This window comes from Desmodus rotundus, chromosome 9 (genome assembly GCF_022682495.2).
Source record: "Desmodus rotundus isolate HL8 chromosome 9, HLdesRot8A.1, whole genome shotgun sequence".
Taxonomy (NCBI): Eukaryota; Metazoa; Chordata; class Mammalia; order Chiroptera; family Phyllostomidae; genus Desmodus; species Desmodus rotundus.
This window is the reverse complement of record NC_071395.1, coordinates 88,939,091-88,964,976: the sequence shown is the minus strand read 5'-3', so window position 1 is coordinate 88,964,976 and position 25,886 is coordinate 88,939,091. Positions and strand designations below refer to the sequence as shown.

General features: G+C 47.1%; 1 protein-coding gene across 1 annotated transcript in view; it reads right to left on the bottom strand.

Annotated features, from left to right (window-relative positions):
• The window catches only part of PITPNC1 (phosphatidylinositol transfer protein cytoplasmic 1), a 212,413-nt gene that overhangs the window by 10,695 nt on the left and 175,832 nt on the right, over positions 1–25,886 (bottom strand). Inside the window, exons 7-8 of the mRNA XM_024572909.4 lie at positions 5,372–5,527; positions 1,747–1,810 (exon numbers count right to left, since the gene is read on the bottom strand). Of these exons, the coding sequence (XP_024428677.2) occupies positions 1,747–1,810; positions 5,372–5,527 (220 nt within the window). The remainder of the gene's footprint in view (positions 1–1,746; positions 1,811–5,371; positions 5,528–25,886) is intronic.

Below are 25,886 nucleotides of genomic sequence, written 5' to 3'. Positions count from 1 at the left end.
TGACTGAAAGTATTGAAGTCTCTTCCTTACACCAGGCTTGGCTTGCCGAATCGGTCCGCATCCTTCATACTCCAGCAGTTCACTTAGTAGAGACCCTCCCACAACTTTTTCTCTTTCTAGATCCGGTCTCTACTCGAACCGCTCTTCCTGACTGACAGGCTTGCAGTGGCCCGTCCTCTCGATCAGGACGCAGCTACCCGGTGTGATGCTGTTTTCTTAACAGTCTGCTCGGGCATTCTGGCACTAGGGAGAAGTCTACTACAGTGCCCTGTGTCTTCTCGGGCCTCAAAGGGGCAGATATTTGGCCCTGTAGGTCCCCCCTCACTAGTCAAACCTCTAATCTGTTTGAGCCTACTATTCTTTGACTCTCCTTTTGCTATTTTCTAAGTGTTGGTGGTAAGGAAACCAGGAGCTTGGAGGAATCCAAGTTGGGACAGACCAGTTCTTATCCTATTTTGGGGGGTCTGTGCTCCATGTAAGAGTGTGAGTAAAGCTCCCCGGGGCAGGGGGAGGAGGGGAAACAACCAGAAAGACTGGTTGAATGATCAGGGGAAGTAATCACTGGAGACTTTCCCTCCACCTGCCTCACAAAGCACGACCACAAGCAGGCCTCAGGGGGCAGCACGACCGTGTGGTGGGGCAGTGCCCCTTGCTGTATGAGCAGCATGTGGGGCGGGGGCAGCGTCAAGACAGTGGTGAGGCTTCAAAAGAGTCTGTTCCAGGAAGACCCATTTGTTCTTCAGAAGATGCCGAGCTGGGAAAAATTGCAAAATACAAAAAGCCAGTGGCCTACAGAACCACATTTCTAAAAAAATGTGGCTCAGAAATAGCTAACGACATTACTAACAACCACTTACTGTCTTTGCCCATTCAGTCTGACCTATTTTCCACTTTCAATTCCATACCTTCTGTTCAGAAGAGGAAGGGAACTGGTCAAACAAGGACAGAAAAGCCCCTGAATGCAGTTGAGGTGACACTCAGGACAAATTTAGTGTGGCTTCAAATAAGGCCAAGGAGAAGGGCATTTCATTAGGTAATCAGCTCTAACCCAAGCCGCCAATGAGGTCTGTTTGCTTCTATTTATAGTCAAGGGCACTCGCGTCTGAGGACTGATCCCGGGAATGTAGATTCACACAGACAAAGCGATAGTGCTGACTATCTGGGGAGGGTGGCCCATCCATCATGGGATGAGACAAGTGCTTTCATTTACTAGAAATGTGCAGAACTTGTTTAACTCTTCCCAAGTGACGTAAAAAAAGAAGTAAAAAGGCCAAAACAATAGTCTCAGGATTAAGGGGGCACCTTTGCCTCTGCCCTTGAATTCTTACAGAATCCTCGTTTTGGGTAAGGGAGGGTTTCAAGTGCTCTCTGAATCAAAGGACGGCTTTTACTTGATATGATGGCTTGAGACAGCTTTCATCTCGAAGTTGGGTATAGATGAGGATGAGACTGAAACCCATCCAGCAGAGACTCATGGAGTCCTGTATGCACGGCAAGAACGCAAGCATCACACATACTGAGGTCCTTCTTGGTCAACAGCTAAGTACTGGAGCTAATTTAGACCAAGCTACTCTTATTCCATTTTTCTTCATTATGCTGCACGAACAGTGCTACTTCCGAGTCAGGATGCAGGAGCCCTGACTTCGTTCCTGCCTTTCTAGGAAGTGGAGGAAGCGAGATGGACTGAAATCCTAAGTCAACCTGTTATGAAACTGTTCTACAAGTTATTCGGGGAAGTTGACTTACCATACCACTCATCAACCCATGCAAAGGCCTGTCTATGTCCAATCAGCAGAATATCTCGGACCACCTACAACAGGAAAAGAAGGACGGTGAAATAATACCATGTTTGATTAGAACTATCTGGAACATAGATCGTTCCCGATTCTAAGAATCCTAGCAATTATAAATCTCTCCATCCCTCTGTCCCTATGAGATGACAATCACACAGATAGTGTACTTGTTCGCCCCAGCCCTTTGCATGGCACGCAAGCCCTTGCTGTGAGTTAACGTCCCTCTTGCTTGAAGGCCGGGTTGGAGGTACGTACAAACCAATGACAATGACTTGGCAGTCACAGCAACGATCGGAGTGAGTCTCCAGGCTAATCACCTTGAGATTTTCCCTTTTGTTTATCTTTGCCTCAAACAAGTTCTACTTTTCTTTTGTAGAAGGGTGTGTCTCCCTGGTGCCAGGGGGGTCATAAATGTTAGAAATCAGGAACTTCTTCTGGGCAGCAAGTCACTTCTAGGTAACGAGCACTTAACAGGCTTGCTTCTCTGGTGAAATATCTTAAATATTGGTTAATTTTATTTAAATAACTGAAGGTGTGGGACACCAGATGAGCAGATACCTTTCTAGGCTTGACTGTCATGAAACAGAAGGGGGAAAAAAGCACACGCAGTCAACTATTCCCGAGAGAGATGAAAGAAGAGATCCCAGCTAGAGCAGAACACGGTAGCGGCGAGAAGCCTGGCTGGAGACAAAAGGAACAGGACTATTTCTGATGGTGATGCATGATGGCAATAGTGGACAAAGACAAAATTTATAGATATAGCTTGTGTATGTGTAACCCTGTTGATGTGCTTTTATTTCACAGTATTCTTTTATTTTGGTCCTCCATAAATATGCCTTTTTACTTTTCTTGGATACTCACACAACATTCCTTTCTTCCTACCAAACAAATCAATTGTCAAAAATCCCTCATGCAAGGTTCAAGCACGTATCAATACATGAAGGATTTTAATTTGGTGAATTTGCAGAAATGAGGGAAGCATTTATAGTAAAGTGTTTGCTAGCCCAGGGCTCTGGATATCTAGTGAGGCTGTAGGAGGAAGCACATCATGGAAATAAGAGACAACACGAAGCTGTATGTACTTGAGTGCTGAGTGTGTCAAATTCAAGGAAATCAAAAGAACAGCATCGAGGCACCAGTAAATACACTCCATTACACTAAGCACAACACAGCTGTCTGCTTGGAAACAAGGATTCAATAATGTGCTAATGGCTCGCTTTCGAACATTTTTTCCCCTTAACTGTGAAAAGATTCTTAAAAAACAAAGGTGTTCAGAGAAAGGCGCCCATGCAAATGCTAGCCTCAGAAACTCATTAGCGACTCCTGGGCCAGAGCAGGTGTGTTGCGGGGGTGTTGATAACACTTCATTATATTTGGAAACGGACAACGGGAATGCCTATGACTAGAGTGTAATTGTTACCAGTATTTTAAAGAAAGCGATTCTCAAAGCTAGCCAAAGTCACCCGTGAGAAAAGAAACACAATGAGGCTTGTGGCAATCTAAATATGCTTTGTAGGAGAAGGAAATAATAAAATGCACTATGGGAGTGGCCCTAGTAAGAGATTCTCTGTGGTTTAAAAAAAAAAGGGGGCAGGGGATGTAGGAAGTCAAGGAAAGCAGAGCCTGAGATAGACACAGACCTGAGGCTGGAAAATATTTACTCTGGGAGCCCTGACTGTCTTCCTGCTGAACAGTTGGACACACAAGGACAACAGGAGGTCCCCGAACTTGATTTCTCTGTGTCTCGCTGGGCTCCCCGCTCTGGGTGGGCGGCGTGGCTCTGGAGCCCGGCAGAGGACTGGCACATTTCTCTGTCTGCAATCTGTTCCAGAGTCTGCTATTATCATGAGCCCACCTTCATCTATTTCTTGGAGCTAAAGTCAAGATGTATACATTTTATTGTCAACTGGCAGCCCTACTTTATTGTCAGTTGTCCCCCCGCCCCGTAGACAAATCCATCTAAGTAACAAAAAGCTCAGCACGCTAAGGTTAAATTCCAATGCCTCCAAAAGAATTTCAGAATGCTATTTTTTAATCAGTTTTTAAGTGGAAAAATAAACAGATATCCAGCCTATGTGGAATGCAGAGACAACTTGGGTAGAATTTATTTTTATGGAAATGGAAGGAGTTACAAAGGGCAGTACTCAACACTGCAAATTGTTTTTCCTGTGAAGTCAGAGGTCATGTTAGAAACCCCTCACAAACTTAAATAATCACCAAGTGAATTCTTGCTACAAAATTAACGTGTTGGCAAAAGTGGTTATAAAACTGAAATCTGTGTTTCGAGACTGCTAACAATCCTTTGGTGAGAGAATTACTCAGGAGCAGAAATTCTGCTGTGCACCATTTAACGGGACTGCTGGGATTTCTTATTCTGCCTCTTAGGGCATCTTCTACCTTAGGGGTCTACATTTGCACGACCTCCTGAGTGAGAATTATCCTTGTGGACTGCACACACAGATAAACCCCGTGTCTTTGCCTGGAACCCAAGTACACCTACCCATGCCTGGAACTAGATTAGCCCAATGCCAAAGGGAGAACTATGTCTTTTTTAAAATTTTATTTTTTGATTACAGTTTACATTCATCATCATCTTGTACTAGTTTCAGGTGTACACACAGTGGTTAGACAATCATATACTTTATAAAGTGTTCCTGATATTTCCAGTACCCACCTGGCACTGCACTGGTTATTACAATAATGATGACTATGTTTCCTATGCTGTACTTTATACCCCTTGACCATTTTGTACTTCTTTTTAAAAAAAAATTTTTTTTAAAAGATTTTATTTATTTCTAGAGAGAGGAAGAGGGAGGGAGAAAGACAGGGAAGAGAAACATCAATGTGTATTTATCTCTTGCATGCCCCCAACTGAGAACCTGGTCCACAACCCAGGCATGTGCTGTGGCTGGGAACTGAACTGGCGATCCTTTGGTTCACAGGCCAGTGTTCAATCCACTGAGCCACACCAGCAAGGGCCCAATTTGTACTTCTTAATCCCTTTCACCAAGCTCCCTAAACTCTCTCTCCTCTGGCAACCTTCAGTCTGGTCTCTGTGTCTCTAAGTCTGTTTCTATTTTGTTTTTTCATTTGTTTGTTCTTTATATCCCACATATAAGTGAGATCATATTTGTCTTCGTCTCGCTTATTTCACTAAGCATAATACCGTCTAGGTCTATCCATGCTGTTGCAAATGGTAAGGTTTCATTCTTTTTTATGGCTGAGTAAAAATATTCCACTGTTTATATATGTACTACAGCTTTTTTACCCACTTGTCTGTTGATGGGCACTGGGGTTGCTCCCATACGGGAGAAGTATGTTTCAAACACCCAATTTCCTGAAGACACTCACGCAGCAGACACGGAGGTCATAGAAGAGGAGGTGTAGTGTGATACATCTATCAGTGGAAGGAAATGAAACCTGTATGTAAAATGCATTTTCATGAAAACAGGGTTGTCTGGATGTAGTTACCTCGGGCTGGCTCAGCATTTGTGCACCTGTCGAACATCACTTACTCCATCTTACCATAAAGATAGTTACACTGTCTGCAGCTCAGGAGTCGCTGTTGACTCACTTACCTTGTGTACAAATTGTTCCACTCTGGTCTGGAGCCCCCAGACCTCGAACTTCACGGTCACCAGCTTGTAGGAGCACATGATAGGCTGATGACTTTCTCTCCAGCCTTCCCTTAAATGTCCCCGTCCTGTCTTCTCTGACTTGAAGTGTTTAGGATCCTGGAAAAAATATACCAAAGAAATGGTAACTTAGAAGTTCAACCGTCATTTATATGACATAAGAGAAGTGAATAAGTAAAGCTACGTGAAAAAAGCCATTCACCAAAGGCCACATGGTATAAATTCATTTATATGAAATATCCCAAACAGGCAAATCCATGGAGAAAGAAAGTAGGCTGGGGGCCTAGGGGTAGGGGACGGAGATGGTAGAGGGAATGACTGCTATGGGAACAAAGTTTCTTTTGGGGGTGATAAAAATGTTTTAAAATTAGATTTAAGGTGATGGTTCAAAGCCCTGTAAGTGTGCTAATACCCACTGAACTGGACACTTTAAACTAGGGGAACTCTATCATATGTAAATCATGTATCAATAAAACTGTGAAAAAGACATAACTGCGATGAAAAATGCTACATGCCCCCGCAGGGGGATTTTTCAATGTGTGCACTGGCTCTGGGTTTGCAACATAAAGTGACAGAATAGCCATTACCCTAAGCACATGCCTACCAAGCACAGTGTGGTCCCCGTACAGAACCGGGAATTACACGGTGAGCTCTCTCTCAGCCTGACTTCTCTGTCCTGAGGGGTGCGAAAGGGCATCAGCTGTGTGTGTGGTCTGTGTGCGGCTGCAGAGAATGTCCCTCCAGGTAAAGAACAGACTCGAACAGACTCAGTTCTACTTGGATCATCTCTTTTTTATTTAAATTGTATTTTACTGATTATGCTATCGTAGCTGGGTGATGTCTGTTTCCTGCCCTTCCCCCAGGGTCCCTCCTAATTTGCATCAGTCGCAGGAAAATGGTGGGCCCGGGGGGTTGATAGGGACCAGAGTGGAAGAGATATATAATTAATGGAATACAAAACCCACAGAAGAGACTCTAGAAGTGGGGAAAAGAAAACAGGATGCCAAGTATCCCAGGGGACTGCTTCTGTGAAGGGAAGGGCTGTTGATCGGAGCGTGGGTGGCATTTTTGATTCTTTGGTCCCGACTTGGCCATGCTGTCTTTTTGTCACCTGAACAAACCCTGAAACTGCCACTGAAATTATATGCACAGGCCTGGAAAGGTGTTGACACTTACACTACACGGTACATGGGAAAGGCATAAGCATAGGGTGTGGCCCACAGCAAGCACTCCATCAACGTCAACTATGACTGCGCTGCCCAAGATGGTCAGTGAAGACTTTGAGTAATGTGTCCAATCCTACAGTCCAAAGCGCCCTGGAGTTTGTAGTAAAAGCTTGGATGTTTAATGGCATGGGACTAATTCCTGCCTGCCCTGTGCTTCTATACCACATAACACCATTAAGAATAAAAAGAGACGACCAATAAGCCAAGAGATGTATCACCAGGGATGCAGTAGATAAAACTCCAAAGATGGTCCCCACCAACTCCTTCCCTCGCTGTGCCGGCATGCTCTTCCTCTTACCAAGGGGTGGAGACTATTTGTCCTCCCCTGAATCTAGACTGGCCTTTGCCTGGTTTTGACCAAGCGGTGTGGCAGAAGAGACACTGTGTCAGTTCAGGTCACACTAATGTATGCTCCAGACTTCCTAAGAACAAAACAAGACTCTGCAATATCAGGCGTGGAACACTGGAGGCTCACATTTCCAAAGCAGCTAAGAACTGTGGGGCCTCACAGCAAATTTCAGTTCCAAATGAGACCGGAAAGGTACTGTCTGCACCGTGGAAATTATGTAGCTGCTTACATCTGTGTGGTTCCTGATCACACCACAGAATTATAAAATCATAGTAGGCTATTGCAAAAGAAGGTTTCAGGGAAAGGCTGATGGAAATGAGAAGTGCACTGTATTTTCAAGATACAGAATAGGATTTTTAAGATCGAAGTGACAATTCGGTTTTGTGTCCTCAGTTTTATGGATAAGGGCACTGAAGCCCAAGGGGAAGTGAAATATTTTGCCCCAAACCACAGGCGCTTGGTGACAGGTCCAGGACTAGAATTCCAGCCTCTCCTGATTCTAGCCCAATGTTCTTTCCACTACATTTACTTTTAATATGAAACAGGGAGAGGGTGTTTTTTTTTTTGTTATAGCCAGATGCCAAAGAAGCAATTAACAATTGGGCTTTTTATGGCAACAGTATGCTGATTCTTTGCAAGTCTGGTGTCATATCTATAGCAGCTGATTTCATCTAGGAAATCTCAGATGTGGCCTATAATTAGGGACTCACTTTCAAAGAGCCAGAGGGAGGGAAGGGAGGCCTAGAGGACTCCTTTAATCAAAATCCAAGATCAGAAATGAACTTCCAACTGAATGCCTGTGAATGAAGATGAGGAAGACAAAAATCTAACCTTTGGGTCTTATCTCAAATATTCTGGCTGCAGACTTTTCTCCTGTTCCCCATTCGGACCCCATCTCCCCTGTTCCTCGCCCTCACCCCCACCCCACTACCTATTCTTCCCGAAATCATTTCCCACTCTCATTTTCTCACTTGACTTCATGAACATAAATGTCTGCACTGTCCATTTACATATCAGTTGACCTTTCTTAAAACCTTTAAAATTTTTTTCATTTTTAAAACTTCTGGTTTGTGTTTCTGCAGCTGCTACAATATTTTGGTCCTGATTTAAACTCTGTTACATCACTTATGTTGCTCTTTATAAAAGAACTGGGTTGTTTTACATTTTAAAGTTTCATGTTCAGGTTTCTTTATTTTAAAATGAGGTTTATAAGCCTCCACCTTTATCTCTGATGATAAAAATCGCCTGGACCTTCTCACATTTTGGTTTTAGGATTTGGCCTATTTTAAAAGGACACAAAGTTTGACTTCATTGTGATTAAGAGTACACACCTTGAAACTCCTGGGCCCCAACCCAGTGCAATCAGAAAACACAGTGAAAGTTCTCTGTGGTGGGTTACCTGGTGACCTCCCCCCCACCCAAATGTGTCCTGGTCCTCACCACCGGGACCTCTGGATGTGAACTCACCCGGGGGGGGGGGGGGGGGAGGGGGGGCGGGAAAGGTCTTCGCAGATGTAATGAGGCTAAGGATCTTGAAATGAGATCATCCTCAATTAAGAGGGTGGGCCCTAAATCCAATGGCAAGTGTCCTTATAAGAAACAGAGATGGAAAAGACACAGAGAAGAGGCCATATGTGGTCCGAGGCAGAGATTGAAGGGCAGCCACAAAGCAGGAACTCCTGGAGCCACCAGGAGCTGGAAGAGGCAGGAAAGAATCCTCCTCTAGCGCCTCACTTTGATTTAGGGCTTCTGGCCCCCAGAACCGTGAGAGAAACCCCTGGGGATGAGGAGTGAGGTGAACCCTCACCCTCGTGCTTCTCATGTCATTGGCCTTGGTGGGGCCTGGCCATCCAGCTTTTTGAAAGCTCCCCATGTGACCTGCACCTATGGCCAAGGGTCAGCCACTGCTGTAAGATACAGTATCGCCCCCCGTGTTCCAGATGAGAGAACCCTGGACCTCAGCTGATCGCTGACTTGTCCATGGTCCTCCAGAACTTAAGCTCAGGGCTGCCTGACTCCCAGACCTGGGCTCCCAAACCTTACACCCTATGGACAGGATGGCCCCCGCTGAAATTCTGGCACAGTGTGTCAGAGGAGTCGGTCTCCTCACATGCAGGATGGTGTCCTCGCTCACTCCCTTGTGGGGTTGTTGCAAGGCTTAAATTGGATAATGTGGACGAAGTCTCCAGTCCAACACCCCATAGATGGTGTCCGACAACCCAGGAGACAAGCCAGAGAGATAAGCGTGTGATACAGAAACATCCTTTAGAGATACTGTAATGTAATTTCCTCAGATCTCATTAAGCTCCTCAAACAAGGCGGCAGGAACATCCGAAGTGCTGTAGCATGATTATTACTTTGTGGTTATCCCGTGGTCGAGTGCACAGAGAAATGCTGATAAGCGCCCGTGAAGATATGACTGCCAACCACCACGCAGGTGTCCTTGTGCTGGTGACAGGCTGGTGGGCGCTGCCGCTTTCCAGAAGCTGTCACCTGTCTGTGTCCCTAAGAACAGTGGTGGGAGAAATCCCGAGACAAGGGTTTTTGCTTGTGGGACGTTATGACAGGTCCTGGGCCAAGGACAAGTGAGTGTTTCCAGTCTCAGAACCAACTGCTTTCCCTCTCTGTCTTATGTTTCAGTCACAGGTTCCAGGATGACGAAGCAGAGAGCAAAGACATCACCTTTCTGTAGGCTGCTCCCTCAGGGAAGCGATTTTACCGATTCCACAGGGGCTCTGGGAGCATCCGCTCGCACCCGCAGGAGCTACCTGGGAGCCTCCCTGGTGGGTGAACATCCCGGGCAGCTATCTCCCAGGAGCACAATGGGTCAGACAGGCTGTGAGCACCTTAAGGGCTTCTTAAAAGCTTTCCTCTCGAAGAGTTGAGAGCTACACACAGACAAGTGCAATCCTCTCCTTCCACTCACCTTCCGAGCCGGACGGGGCTCTTTCCCCCAATGGGGACGCGGTATTCGATTGCTAGGGCTGCAGTAACAACGTGCCACCAACTGGGTGTCTCCAACAACAGAAATGTATTGTCTCACCGGTCTGGAGGCAGAAGCCTGAGATCCAGATGTGGGCAGAGCCGGCTCCCTCTGAGGGCTATAAATACCTTGTGCCGTGCCTTTCTGCCTGCTTCTGGTGGTTCGGTTTGGCGGCAGTTTTGGCATTCCTTGGCTCATAGATGCACGCCCCAGTCACGTGGCGTTCTCCCTGCATGTCTTCAAGTGGTCTTCCCTCTGTGCACATCACTCTTGTGTAAATTTCTCCCTTTTTTCTCCACTCATACTGAATAAGGGTCCTCTCAACCTCGCTTTAACTGGATCATCTCTGTGAAGACCTAATGCCAAATAAGGTCACACTCTCAGGTACTGGGGGGTTGGACTTGGTCACAGCTGACTTGCTTGGTCATGGAGCACTGAACCTCACATTACCCAGCTGCAGCTGGGTCCACGGGGTGATGCCAAATTCTCTAAAAGTAACACTCGGGCCTGAGGGCTGTGCCCAGCAGCTGGCTGGCTGAGACTGTGTCAGGCTGCAGGCTCTTCTGGATGGGGGCTTCTAAATTTGTCCACAATGAGAGCTTGGACGCCAGATCCTGCTGGCACTCCCCAGGCGTGGCAGATGGCAAATCGGACCTTTGTAGTCCAAGCCCATCTGTATGGAGGAAGGTGACCTGGTGCCAGGACTGTCTCCCCAGGGCCAGATGGGCCCCACAGGCCACCCCTTCTGTGCGAGCACATCTTCTTTAGAAGGCTTCCTCAAGGTCAAGCACACCTTCAGGCCTCATCCATCTTGCACTTGGACAGAGCAGAACAAAGGTGACACACTAGGGCTTCTTTCTTAGTGCAGCCCAGGTGAAACTGTCCCAGTGTATGTGAGAATCAGTCTCACACCTGGGAAGTGCGAGGAGAAGCCCCCAGGAGATCCTGGAACGGGGCTGGAGTGTGGCTTCCGTCTCAAATGCAGTATTATTAGCCGACTTTCACTGAGATATCAAGTTCCCATGATTAATTACGCTTTCAATTTGAACCACAAAGGACCATATCCAACAGGGGCTTGCCCTGTTAATTGAAATTAGAGGCTTTTGATAAATGTGAAATGAAAAAGGGCCAAGTAGTAACTGGCTAGGAATTGCTGTTATGTAACTATAATATAATGCTCAGCCCTAAAATAGGAAATAGGGATGAACTAAAAACACATGTCAGATTCCTCCCCCCGCATTCTGGAAGTTTTCTTGAAGACTCCAAGGTGTTACAGATATTGTTTTCTCACTCCTTCCAAAGGATGGCCATTTCAACCAGGTAAAATTTAGGCCTGACTTTAGACAAAGATTTCTTGAACTTGAACCCTAAAAGGGATACACATAAAAAGTAAGGAGCTTTCAAAGAAACTTGTCCCAACAGACCACATATTAAAGGATCCCATTTATACAAAATGTCCAGAACAGAGGAATCTACAGAGAGAGGAAAAATTAGTGGTTGCCTGGAGCTGGGGTGAGGTAAAGAACGGGGCGGGGGGTGGTCATAGCTAAGGCATTCAGGGTTTATTTTAGGGGCAACGAACATATTTTAAATCTGACTGTGGTGATGGTTGCACGTATCTGTCTGTGAATATACTAAAATCCACTGAATTCTATACTTCAAATGGGAATTGTATGGCATGTGAACAGTATCCCAATAATGCTGTTAAAAAACCAAAGAAACATGCAGCAATTTTGAGAAAGAAGAACAGAGTAGGAGGGATCACAATACCTGACATCAAACTACATTACAAGGCCATGGTAATCAAAACAGCCTGGAACTGGCATAAAAGCAGGCATGTAGATCAATGGAACAGTACAGAGAGCCCAGAAATAAACCCAAGTCTCTATGGTCAATTAATATTCGATAAAGGGGGCAGAAGCATAAAATGGAGTAAAAATAACCTCTTCAACAAATGGTGTTGGGAGATCTGGATAAGCTACATGCAAAAAAAAAGAAACTCGACCACCAACTTACACCATACACAAAAATAAACTCAAGATGGATGAAAGACTTAAATATAAGTCTTGACACCATAAAAGTCCTAGAGGAGAACAGAGACAGGAAAAACCTCAGATATTCCATGCAGCAATATTTTCACTGATACGTCCCCTAGAGCAAGGGATATAAAGGAAAGAATAAACAAATGGGATCTCATCAAAATAAACAGCTTCTGCATGGCTAAAAGAAAACATCAGCAAAATGAAAAGGGAACCAACAGTATGGGAAAATATATTTGCAAATGATACCTCGGACAAGGGTTTGATCTTCGGAATACATAAAGAACTCACATAACCCCACTCCAGGAAGACAACCCAATTAAAAAATGGGCAAAGCACCTGAACAGACACTTCTCCAAAGAGGACATATAAAGGTTCCAGAGACATATGAAAAGATGCTCAGCATCGCTAATCATCAGAGATGCAAATTAAAAAAAACCACAATGAGATACCACTTCACACTGGTCAGAATGGCCCTCATAAGCAAATCAACAAACAAGAAGTGCTGGTGAGGTTGTGGTGAAAGGGGAACCCTAGTGCACTGTTGGTGGGAATGCAGACTGGTGCAGCCACTGTGGAAAACAGCATGGAATTTCCTCAGAAAACTAAAAATGGAACTGCTTTTTGACCCAGCAATTCCACCGCTGGGATTATACCTAAGAATCCTGAAACACCAATCCAAAAGAACCTATGCACCCCAATGTTCATAGCAGCACAATTTATAATATCCAAGTGTTGGAAGCAACCTAAGTGCCCGTCAGTAAATGAGTGGATCAAAAAACTATGGTACATTTACATGATGGAATACTATGCAGCCGAAAGAAAGGAGCGCCTACCCTTTGCGACAGCTTGGATGGAACTGGAGAGCATTATGCTAAGTGAAATAAGCCAGGGGGTGAAAGACAAACACCACATGATCTCACCAATAAGTGGAACCTAATCAACAAGACAAATAAGCAAGCAAAATATAACCAGAGACATTGAAATAAAGAACAAACTGACAGTAACCAGAGGAGAGGTGGGAGGGGGTAATGGGGGAAAAGGGGGAAGGGTTGTCAAGGAACATGTATAAAGGACACCTGGACAAAGCCAAAGGGGGGTAGGATTGAGGGTGGGAGGTGGGGATGGGTGGGGCGGGGAAATGGAGACTAATGTATTTGAACAACAATAAAAAAAAGAGAAAAAAATTAATCTTAAAAAAAAAAAAGAAAAAAAAAAACCCCAAAGAAACAGAACTAAGGACCTTTCAGAGTGTGCTTGAGAACTGACCTAAAACTTCACTTAAAAGGTCAATTGCTATGCATCAGCTTAAAAAAAAACCCCACAAAAAACCCCTAAATGCAAACTGTAGCCAGAAGCAGCCAATTCCTGCTTTGTTAGCAGTTGATACCTAAAGTGCTATGTTTTACAGGGCTGCTCTGGGCACTCGAGTGTACCACAAACACTGAGTGGCTTGGGCTATTTGTCTACAAAGTGCTTCTCTTAAAGGAGCTTGACTCCTAAGCTGCGTCTGACACGTAGAAAGGCAGATAAAGGGTGGTTGTGGTGGGGGGATTGCTTTGGTGTGCGTTCTGAGCCCTTCTCAGTTACAGTAATTCAGTGCCAGGAAAACTCAAAACTCTGTGCTTGGAGAACAGGGAGCACAAGGATGGGAAATTGGAGCACAAAACATAAAGCAATTGAATAGTCAGCAGTCCTGAGCTCTGAGGGTGACCACTTTTGATGGCTTTTAGGGACTAGGGAGAAGAGTAAATGAAGAGAACCCCAAGCCTCTACTGGTGTGGCTCAGTTGGTTGGGTGTCAGCCTGCAAAATGAAAGACAGCGGGTTCACTTCCCAGTCAAGGCACCTAAGAGAGGCAACATATCAATGTTTCTCTCTTGCATTGATGTTTCTCTCCCTCTTTTCCCTTCCCTGTAAAAAAGTAAATAAATAAAATTTTAGAGAGAGACAGAGAGAGAGAGAGAGAGAGAGAGAGAGAGAGAGAGAGAGAGAGAGAGAGAGAGAGAGAACCCCAAGCTCTGGCCAGGTAGCTCAGTTGGTTACAGCATCATTCTGATACACCCAAGTTGCAAGTTCGATCTCATCGGGGTACATACAGAAAGCATCCACCAAATGCATAAATAGATGGAACAACAAATTGATGTTCCTCTCTCTCTCCGCTTTCCTCTCTATCTAAAATCAATAAATAAAGGGGGTGGGGGGAAGAGAGAACTCCAAGAAGGTGGTCAGAAAAAAGATGGGAGGGACAAATAATCATACTACTTAGTGTTTATTAAGTGCTTGCTGTGAACCAGAGACTGTGTTGGAAACCCCGGTTAGTCAGAAATATGGGTGGTTTGGGACTTGTGACTGGCATCTCAAGTGACGCGGTCTTGTGGGACTAAGCCCTTTAACTTGGGGGATCTAATGTTAGCTCTAGGTGGAGGGTGCCAGAATTAAACTGCTGGAAACCCATCCACTTAGTGTCAGAGAACTGGCGAATTGGTTGGCACCAGAGAAAACAGCCCAGAATTTTCCTCACAACAAACCTATGAAGTACATTACTATCTTCCTTTTTTTTTTTTTTTTTTTCAAAGACTGCCCAAGGGAATGCCCCCATCCTATTCCCAGACTCACTCTCCACCTCAGCCCCAACTATGGGCACCTTCCACAAGCCCCTCCTTCAGAAAATTCCAGCTGGACAGCAGGCATCGATCTCTCTGATCCTCTACGAACTAGTGGGGCCACTTTTCAGTCTCGAGGGATGCAGCACTGAGGGCGGGCCTGCAGAGTCGCAGCTCAGCAAATAGCCAGCTTTTTTGCAGACACCCTCATTTCTGTAATTCTCTTTGAATACTCTCTCCACATGGCTTTGGGGTTAGGCCAAAAGTGCATCCCCAATGACTCTGGGAATGCCCCTCCCCATCTGTAAATAAAGACTGGGAAGGGGGAAGAGGTGGATGCTGGGAGCCCTGGAGAAGCGCCATCTGGGTTGACCCTGGGGAGCACCTGGCCTTGGTGGACTAGCAGCTGCCTGTGGAATGTGGAATCCTAACTCCTTTGTCCCCAGCTTTAAGCTTCGTTCCCAATTCCAGAGCAACAAGAGGCGGCTCCCTAACAGTCTGTTGCATAACGCTAACCTGTTCCTTTCAGCACTGACAGATAGGACTTTATATTTTTAAGAGAACCTCAAAACCAGTAAGGTCATTCAAGCCTACGGTGGAGGGGACCCCGCCTTGCTGAGCGTGTGGCAGTGACAGGCCAGGAACCAGCTCTCCTAAGGGCCAGGGAGCTAAGCTCTTCCCATAAAGGATGGCGGCCAGGACCTGGCTCAGTTTGCAGCCGCCTTTGCAGCGGGGCTGCACATTGTGCGCTGTCCTGCCCACCCTGACCTTCACCCTGACCTTCACAATGCTGTCTGCACACAGGCTAGGGAGCATTAACAGCCTCGATCCATTCTGACGATGTACAGTTTGGCCCACCGATAGCTTCAGTTTATTAAGTCAGAAGCTGACAACAGACTAACATACTCCTGATGAGTTACAACACGGCACAGACATCAGCATGGGATTAGCTGTCCCTAAATCGAGCTTGCTCCTCCCGTACTGCATTATTTTGGGAAACCTGGACCTCTAGCTAGTTGAACAGAGATGAGACAGAGATGTTCAATGAGCCAATCCACTTGCGATTTGAAAGCAGTAAAGGATTTCCATTTTAAAAGTGGAATAGATTTCAAATTCATTTTAGCTTTAGAACTGTCTCGTTTTTCCGAATATGATATCATTTGGAATCCCTATACATAAAGCAGGTAACGTGACAAAAGTGGACTCCTCGGGTTATTTCAACCTTCAGGGTACGACAATACATTTCAATGTTGACTGGGCCTGGAAGCACCTCTGCGGGGTCCTGGATTCCGTGGAGCAGAATCAAGGGGGGTCTGAAAAGGCTCTGGGGTGAGACACCCCTGGGTTCGAATCTCTCCTCCAGCAACTACTACCTGTGTGTACTTGGGCAAGTTATTTAACCCCAAGACTGTTGGGATAAGAAAATGAGAACAGGAATGTTTCTCAAGCTGGGTCTGTGGGTGTATTCTTGGGGGGCGGGGTATAACTTTTTGGCCCTTTAATAGGTTCCCGCATCACTCAGTTGTAGGACGGTCAGTTTCTGTTTGCCCAGACCATGTTCGCTTTTGTCCAATCTGCTATTTTCTGGACTGTTCGTAAAGAGGAAATTTCCCCCAAAAGATGGGGAGTAGAGAGGTCTGTTAGATCATTAAACCTAAGAGGGGTAACTGAGGACTGGAAAGGCCCCTCTTTCTACTTACCCCGTCATTCCCTAAGACCCTACTTTCATGTGCTCAGTGAGACTTGGGTTAATGAGGCACATTCAAGGAGGAAACAAATCTCCTGGGTGTTTTCAGGACAGACACCAGTTGCTTGTGCCTTGAGCTTTATCTGAAGAAGCCAGCGCGCTGGGGAAGGGCAAGCACAATCTTTGGGGTTGGACATTTTGAGGTTTGAATCGAGGCTTCCTGAAACTTCTGGCCAGTTACTTAGAGTCCCTGAGCCTCAGTTTCCTCATCTATAAAATGGAGATGATATCTATCCTACTGGGTTGTTACGGTTAAATGATATAACTGAATAAATGACTTGTTTTTCTCAAAAGTTAGTTCCCATCCCAATAAAGCCGGGTTTAGCACTTCTGTAAGAAATCTGTTGAAACTTCTGAGGCCCAAGTTAATGACCTAGTAATTGCATGTCTTTCTTTGAGCCCCTTAACAAGAACAGATGAAGACAAGCGACTTAATAACACCTATGCTTTCCTGGATATTTTTGGAGCAGAAGCTGAACAGTTGTACTTAAGAGTCTGAATAAATAGAGAAAGTGCCAGCGAGAATCACTGGGTCAGGTCTTACTTTTCAAGGGGAAAAATACCGCTCCCCTCATCCCAGAGTCACAGCCACAGACTCAGAGAGTGCCACCTGGGGAAGGGCTTGGACAACGTCAAGCCAGGGCACCTGGTAGACACTGATTAGAGTCTCTGATTGGAGGAAATAAACTTAGATTGCTGATCTGAAGCCAGCCCCCAACTCAGAAGCAGTTTAGGAGAAAACGTGTGTTGTAACTAGTGCCACTGGCTGGCAGGGGGAGCCTGGGATGTGACCCCACAGATGCTATCAGACTCCCAACGGACCAAACGAAATTCCACGACACTGACCCCGCCCTCCGCAAGGGAACAGGCAGTCTTCCAGGCTTAAGGTTGCTATTTCCTTTTCCCTCCACAAAATTAAAACAACAATAAAATGGATGTAAACCAAGTACAGAAAACAGATGTCTCCTGAGCGAAGCTGCCCTACCTTGAACAGATAGTAGACGTGACAAAATACTGCTCCTCTCGGCTCTTGGGTAAACAGACTGGACCTTCTGACCCCGGGGGCTGGTCATCTGTGAGCAGGAGCTCCTCCTTGATGTGCTGGTCAAAACGGATCCTCTCCTACGTGTGTCACGGCACGAAAAAGGCTGGGTGACTCTGCCCTGGGGCTATTTACCCAGACCTGGTGAATTTACACAGAGATCCCTGGGTGCCCTCCTGGGACCCCAGGGCCGCAGGCTGCCCGGGTTGGCGTACAAACAGTGAACGTAACTTCTAAGGTTTCTTCGAAGTGAAGTGTCAGAAACACATAGCATTCTGAATTCAGGTCAAACAATAATAACACATGTATAAGCAACACCTTTTTAAAAAGTCTCAGCAGTACAAATGGCTCTATTTTCTAAAGGTTCTTGTTGTACCTGCAGAGGATTCTGTGATCTTGAGAACTGGAGTGATTGGACCCAACCCTCTGCTTCTCTTCTCTGTTCATGCCAACAAATCAAAAGCAATATGCAGACAAAGTCCCACAGCACCACCCACAGCAGCCACTTTCCAAAGATGCACAGTTTCTACTGAGCAACCATCCCAGCCACACACCTGCCGATGTCCATGCCAGAGTCAAAGCGGGGAGGAGGCCTACCAGGTGCCGAGGGCGGTGCTAGTCATTTTAATGCCCTGCCTTGCCCTTCACCTCACATCTCTCCATCCACCCATTTGTTTGGAGGGAGGAAGAGGTTCAAGATACAGTAACTGGGGAGGATGAAGTGCCATGGCTGTATGACCAAAGCCCAGGCCCCTTATTACCTTGGGTCATCTGCACACGGGAAGCGTGGGCTGAGAACCCCCATCCATAGGTCCTCCAGCACAGACCCCTCTCCAGGAAGCCCGAGGGCTTCTCCCTTCTATGGGTGCTTTGCTTGGATGAATCCTTCCTTTTGGGACATGGAGTCATTTCCCCAAAGCCTCCTTCTATGGAGCCAATGACTTGACGCCACAGCCAGCAACCCCACTCCTGGCAGAGACTTGGAATCTCTGGTTTTGACCTGCTGTGTAGGAATTCATTTACCTGGATTTTGTTTGACCTACTTGGTCTGGCATTTCACTATCAAATCCAGTTGATAAGATGTGCTGCTGCTACTCTGGCACGGAGTCCTGGGGTACCTGCTTCATACAGATTACTGTGGCAGTTAGCAATTTCTTCCCTTGAAAACTTAAAAACAAAACACCTTTTCCCAGGATGGAGTCGGGCACTGCTGTTTTCCTAGTAACAATTGGCTTTGCTTAAAACATTCCAGTAGGCCCTACATTTTTAGGCCAAAAGAACAGCAGGGGCTTTAAAAGTCAGCCCTAGACATGGTACTTTGGTAAGACTTGGTGACCCAGCCCTCTTTTATGTGGAAGAAATGAGATCTGCAAGAGAACAGCTATTTGTTCCTTGGGAAATGAGGTGCCCATTATTGGTTTAAAAATGATGTAACCAGGGTTGGTGGCGGCTGGACTACTGTATCACGTCGTTTTATTTCCAAAGGCTTCTTTTCGTTACAAAATATTGCTGTTAAGATGGCTGAAGGTGATTTGTTCACAAAAGGGGTAGCGGAAGAAGGAGAGAAGTAGCTTGATGGGTAGGAGGGCCCTAAACCGCTTGGGGTGGATCCAGAAGCCTCCCTCAGCATCCCCTGAGAGAGTTAGCCTCTCCCCCTTGCATAACGGCTGATGACCCTGCTTTGAAAGCCCTCCGCTATTTGCAGAATACAAATCCCAATTCCTTGGCTGGACGTTCAAGGATCTTCTGTCTCACCGCCCCTTGACTGTGCACCGGGACTCCCACCCTGGTCACTGCCCTTGACCTCACTCACTGTACTGACTCTCCAATCTCTCTCATCTTCAAACTTCAGTTTGCTCCCATGCAGGTGCGGGTCAGAGGATAATTCAGTATAGTTTTGAGTGGGGAACTTTGGCTGCATCTAGCACTGACTCAACAATTTCACTTTTGGAATTTATTCTCCAGAAACACTAGAACAACGCCCAAAGGATGTCACGTGAGGATGTTTCCTGCAGTATTAGAACAGTAAATGAGTGGACACAGCCTAAATGTCCACCAAACAGGGCCCGGCACAAAGGACACAGCCGGGCAACGGCAAGTTAGACAGCCACCACCCAACCTGCCAGAGAGATGTGCACTTCCCCAGGAGACGGCAGGCTGCTAGCATTAGCGAAAAAACGCACGCTGCACCGTGGTGTGCACTGGGAGTTTGTTTTTATAGAATGATGCTGTTTGTGCATTAGGTTTAAGGACAAACATCATAAATGCCAGCTTGAGCAACAGCTATCTGTGCGATGAGGAGTCACAGGACGTTTGTTGTCAATGTTACTTATTTATAGCACATTGGAGTTTTTGTTTTTTTTTTTTACAAAGATCACGTACTACTTTGTGAACGGATGGACAATAAAGATAAACACTGTCTGAAGGCCCAGCTCAGATTCCGCCGCTCAGAGAAGGCCTGTCCTGGCCACATCCGTGTCCAGAGCTGCCAGTCCTCACCAGCCATCCCGCGGTGACCACCGAGCACAGGGAGTGAATCTCCTGGGGCTGCCTTGGGCTGTGCTGTCGTTTAGCCTTTTATGTTGTGAGGCCTTCTCCTTCCAACTGCCCTGACCTTCTTAAAGCTGATGCTCCTCCTTTCATTTTGTCCCACAGGCTACGTCCCCACCCAATGCCTTGCACAGCGTCTGCACAGAGGATCTGTTCCCGAAGATCTGAGGAATGGCGGCGTTTCCTTCCAGCCTTCCTGGCCAGGCTGACAGGACTCTCATTCCCGCACGGAGGAGCTGCTCAAATATCATCTAAGCCTCTCACTGGGCTGGAGTCTCAGTACTGGACACCCCCCCTCACCCCTGCCCCAGTACCATCAACCTGGATAGATGCACAGTGCAATGCCCGATGGTAAGGGGAGGATTGGAAGAAAAAAAGCCAGTTTCCCAGGCGATCACCCAGGCTCCCCATTTTTCAAGACATGGCAGCCACATGCTGCTTTCCTCTTGGGGCCACCGGGGGACGGGGGAGGACAGCAGACCCCTTGGGAAATGATATCTGAGTATTCCGGGCCTCTGAGGGAGCAAGGGACAGAATCTTCAACTGAAAAATGTTCTCCTTCTTTCTTTCCATGGTATTCCTTATCATCTCCTGCTCTAGCCACTTCCAGAAGCTGCCACCAAGTGCCTCCCTCTCTAATGGCACTGGCCTCGTCAGATCCCGCAAAGAAGTTGTGTGCACCCAGGGTCTTACGATGCAGCAGCTACTGGGGACCCTCCCTCTGACAGCATCCTTTGCAGGCTTGGACCCCACTTCTAGGGGTGAGCACCAGGGAGCACTTTGGCAGTGGAGGCCTCCTCCTCTCTCCTTGCACCAACGGTGCAGTCAGACCTCTTATTATCCAAGAGGTGCCCAGCACCCCAGTCACTTGGAACCCATCACAAAACAGCTGCACTATTCTCAGGAACAGATGGATGGAGGGAAAAGGGGGAAAATGACAATAACAACACAACCAACTGAACTCAACTATGCACCCCAGCACGAGGCAGCTGCGTCCAATCTGGCCACCAGGAGATACATGAAAATTCTACCACCCTCAAGCGCTAAGATATGGACCAAAATGAGAACATTTTTAATTTGAGGGAGCTGAGTGGGCTGGACGAAGCACTTTGTACTGAAGGGAACGGCTAAGTATAACAATATTTACTTGTCTCTCTGTTCCCTTTCTGGGGGCCCATCGTACTGAGCAAATAGCACTTAATCTCTCACCCCTGACAGTTATTGGGAAAGTTAGATATAGCTCTCTTTGTTCCGTTCTCTCTCCCTTAAGAGAGAATCGAACAGGTATTTATTAAACTGGTATGACCAATGGACTGGCCGCTGAGGGTTTCTCAGTCCAGGCAATGGTCTCGGGCCTGGGGCTGACAGCAAGAGGCCCCTCCCCTTGGTCACCCAACTCAAGGGGGAAGGCTCTGAGGCAAATTCTGCCTAGAACTTCCCCTGCACTGTCCTATATTCAATTGTACCACTTCAGGGGCCCATGCTTCCAGGAAAGCTGCTATCCTTTGTCCTTCATTGCTACCTGGGTCCCAAACATTGTACATTTCCCCATTAAAATTATGATGCTCTACTTATCCCTGGTAAGATGGAGACTCATTTTACATCCCTCAAAATGAAGGGAAAGAGGAACTTGCTTTTTTTGTAAAAAGAGGATCGAGTTCAAGGGATGGCAGAGATTAGACACAATCATGGCCTTGGTTGCCTCAGTGCCTAGCACAGAGCCTGGCACGGGGCAGGCACTGAATAAATGCAAATTAAAGAAATTCATTAACGAATCCTGCTGCCAATAGGCTTCAGTAAATTTCTTTTCCTTGGATTGGTCTATAGCAGGGTTTCTCGACTTCGCCATTTCTGACATTCTGGGCTGGATAATACAGCTCGTGGGGCAACCTGTGCATTGTAGGATGTTTAGCTGCATCTCTGGCCTCTGCCCACTAGATGCCAAACATCCCCCACCCAGCGGCAAAAATCAAAATTATCTCCCAACATTGCCAGATGTCCCCTGGGCCGCAAACCTGCCCTTAATTGAGAACCACTTGTCTAGAGACTCCTCTTTGCTTTACGTTTATCAATGAAGAATTTTAAAAAAGACAAAAGTACATGCACACGCAAAAATCCTCTATTTCTAAACTTCTTTCACCAGGGAATTACATGTTTTTTCTTTTTCCCCCCTTTCTACTCAAGGCACGCCTGAAAATTCAGAAGCTGCTATGCCCTCCACATTTGTGCCTCTGGGGGAGCTGCGGGTGGCAGCCGCGAGGAGGCCAACAGAGATGTTGTTTTCTCTGGTCACTCCTCGCCTTATAAAGGAAGCCAAACCTCAGGAATCAAGTAGTGAATCCAGGAGGGAGAACAAGGGACTATACCTGAGCCAATACAAACACCCCGGTTAGAGCTCTCTACGCCTGACTGTCGGAGGTTGTCCAGCCCTCAGCCAGGTGTTGAGATGAGTCCTTGCACCCTAAGCTGCTCAGCTGTGCAGGTACGGTTCACTGCCCGCCCCTCTGCAGGCGTTCCGCAACTTAGCGTACAGAGTTTCTCCTTCCCGGGCTGAGATCTTCACCTGGAAACCGTGGCAGAGCTTCAAAGGGTCGGGATGGAAGTCTTGGTAAGAGGCAACGACCCACACATCAACCACATAACAAGCACAACCTGCTCGCATTTTGGCCTCACCTCCTGTTTGCTGTGTTGGTGGAGCTAATGCGACTTGGCACAAAGAGCTTTCTGACTCTGACGGGGACAGAGCCTCGGTGGGGCTGTGTATGACACGGATGGATGTACTCTCTGTGCCTGAGAAATCACACTGATTTTTTTTTTAAATACAGTGACGCCTTGCAGAGTTCTGTGATGGATATGAGAGAAAAAACTTGAGAGGAAGAAGCTCTAGGGAGCTGAAGCTCAGGCCCTGAAGGTGGATACAAAACAGTAGCTCTGAAAAAAAGAGAACACGGAGACCACCGGGCAAGGCAATCAGCTGATCCCGGGCTGTCAGCATCCTTCTGGGTTCCTGGCTAGGGGCGGCACGAAGGCCACCAGGCAGAGGGCACCCAGAGGAAAATTCCCAGTTCCGGTCACCTTATGGAAAGCGGCATTCTTGATTGTGTGGCTGGGAGGTTTCCAAGGGGAAATGGAAAAAGAAAAGACAGTGCTTTAATCCTCTTCTTGGGTCTGGATGGCGGCGTGTGTGACAGCAGCTGGGTGGAGGGAAGTGACCTAGATAACCCTGGTCTGAATTCCTAAGCATCAAAAATCTCGGAGCAGATTCAGCCCACTGGCACCGCAGCTTGCTCCACAGAAAATGCATTCCTATTTATGATGCTGACACAGTCAACTTATAAAGATGGATTGGAAGAAAAAGCCCGTAAAGCTGTGCGACTCAGATTAAAAAAAAAAATGGAGCTCTGATTCACAACTGTTAGCTTAATGGCAACCAATTCATTTTCTTTGATGGCGCTCGCTCTGAAATTGTGGCTGCTGGAAGGAAAAACAAAGCCCTGGCTTTCACTCATTCATTCAACAACCATTTCGTGAGCATCTGCTGTGTGCCAGTGCTGTACCAGCTGCTGAGGTATGGTGACGAAGAAGACAACTCTTGTCTTCATGGAGCTCTTGATATAACTGTGAGCGAGCACGAGCTAGCATGATCTAGCATCCACAGACCAGAACTCCGCTGGCAGTGGGTTGGGGTGCAGGATGCCCAGGAAGGCCCCCCAGACAGGTCATGTTTGAGCTGCCCTCTAAAGAGGAATGGCTGGATGCTCCCCAGGGGAGTGGCACAGGGGTGGGGAGGACTGGGGAAGGCAGAGGGCCATGCTAAGGGGCTGGGCTTCCTCCCAACCAGCAAGGGGTTTTAAGCAGAAAGTGACATGGTCAGATTTATTTTAGAAGGAAACTCTTGGGGTGGGAAGGGGGGGTGTTAATTATTTACAGTACCGAGTAGACATTTATTTGGAAATAGTTTGCCTTCTGAATTGGTTGTTATTTTCAGTCCCCGGTTAGTAACACTCAACCAAAAACAGCCTAGGAAACTCACTTCTCTCCCTTTCGGTGTGTTCCCACTGCAGTCTGGATTCTGGAAGTTGAAGGACGGTGGGTTTGGGGTCACAAGGGAGTCCCATGGCGCATCTTTTCCCTAAGACTTTGTTGCAGGCTCTCAATTATGCCTTTTCCTTTGTGGTCTAACTGCAGGAAGAATTCTACCTGCAGCAGAGGGTGGTGATCTGGGGAGCCTTCCTTCACAAGTGTGTTGCACTGAGCGGCCTGGGGCCTCTCTCCCCCGTCTGTGAAGTAGCCTGAAGACTCCAGGGCAGGTGCGGTGGCTCTGCGTGTGATGAGCTGGATTCAGAGTTCCCTTCCTCCCCAGTGAACTTTTCCTCTAGGGTAGGGTTTCTAGTCCTGGCATTACTGACATTTAGGGCCAGATAGTTCTTGGCTGTGGGGGCTATCTGGTGCATTACAGCAGGGGTCTCCAACCTCCAGGCTGTGCACCAGTACCAGTCTGGGCCTGTTAGGAACCAGGCTGCACAGCAGGAGGTGAGCTTGACTGTAATGCACTTGAATCATCCTGAACCCGGCCCCCCCCCCCCCCCCGCCCCGCCTTGCCCATGGAAAATAGTCGTCCACGAAACAGGTCCCTGGTGCCCAAAAGGTTGGGGACTTTTGCATCATAGGATGTTTAGCAGTACCTCTGGCTTCTACACACTAGTTGCCAGTAGCACCCCAAGTGTGAAGCCAGAAATGTCTCCAGATGTCGTAAGCATCCTTGTGGAGCAAGACTGCCCCCAGCTGAGACCGCTTGTCTACAGGACAGTTTTCCATGATCGTCTTACTGGGTCTCATGACAACAAGAGTGCGACCGCTCTTCCTCTTGACACCTGCCTTCCTTGTACACGCTCCTTGTTTCTCTTCTAATTCTCTGGCCGATTCTTGGGAGACTCCTGGGGCCTCCCCATCCTCTTCCTGGTCTCCAAATGCTGCCAGCCCTTAGTTCTCGTACCTGAGCCCCTTTTCCGTTGTACTTTACACTGTCTCCCTCATTCATACCCAGGATTTTAAATACCTTCTATTAGTGAAACACTCCCAAGTTTGTCTCCAGCCCAGATCTCTTGTCTAAGCTCCAGACTCTTTTCTGTCTGTCCTAGATGTCTCACTGGCATCCCAAGGCCCATCTGTCTTTCTCCAAAATCATTTCTCTTCTCATTCCCACCTACTGGCTGTCTAAGCCATAATAACCTTAAGGTTATCTTGACTGTCCCTTTCTCTCATATTCACATCCAGTCTAGACCTAATCCCTGTCAATTCTGCCTTCACAAGGTACCTTACGACCACCTGCTCCCAGCCCTCCAGTCCGAGCCGCCATAACCAATGACCTCCCAGGTTAGGAAGGACTTAATATTTGTTGAATGAATGAATCTCTTCCACATGTCTGAATAACCAATAATGTAGACCATGCCAATGACCTCGGGGGTTTTCTGACTTCTACTCTGCTCCCTTCCAGGCCACGCTCCATCCAGAGCGATTTTCCAAAAGCACGAATCAGACCATATCATTTGATTCTTAAAAGGCATTCAATTACTCTTGAATGAAATAAAATCTAAGTGTCTTAACACAGCTCCCCACCCCCCAAACCAGGCCCCCTGGGTGCTGTTCTTCCTTGTTTCGCCGTCGTCCTGGCCTTCTCTTGCTGCCTCATTCATGCTACCTTGGGGCTCCCGTGCATGCTGGTACCTCCGCCTGGAGTGCAGTCTCCCAGCGCTTTCCGTCCTGTGGGGGCTCAGCATATCATTTCCTCCAGAACACCTTTCCTGATCCCCTCCTTCCAAACTCACTTTCCCTCTGTGTATGAATGTGATTATTTCTTTATTGTGTGTCTCTGCTGCCAGATGTGGGGGTGTGTCCTGAGGGGAGGGACCCTTAG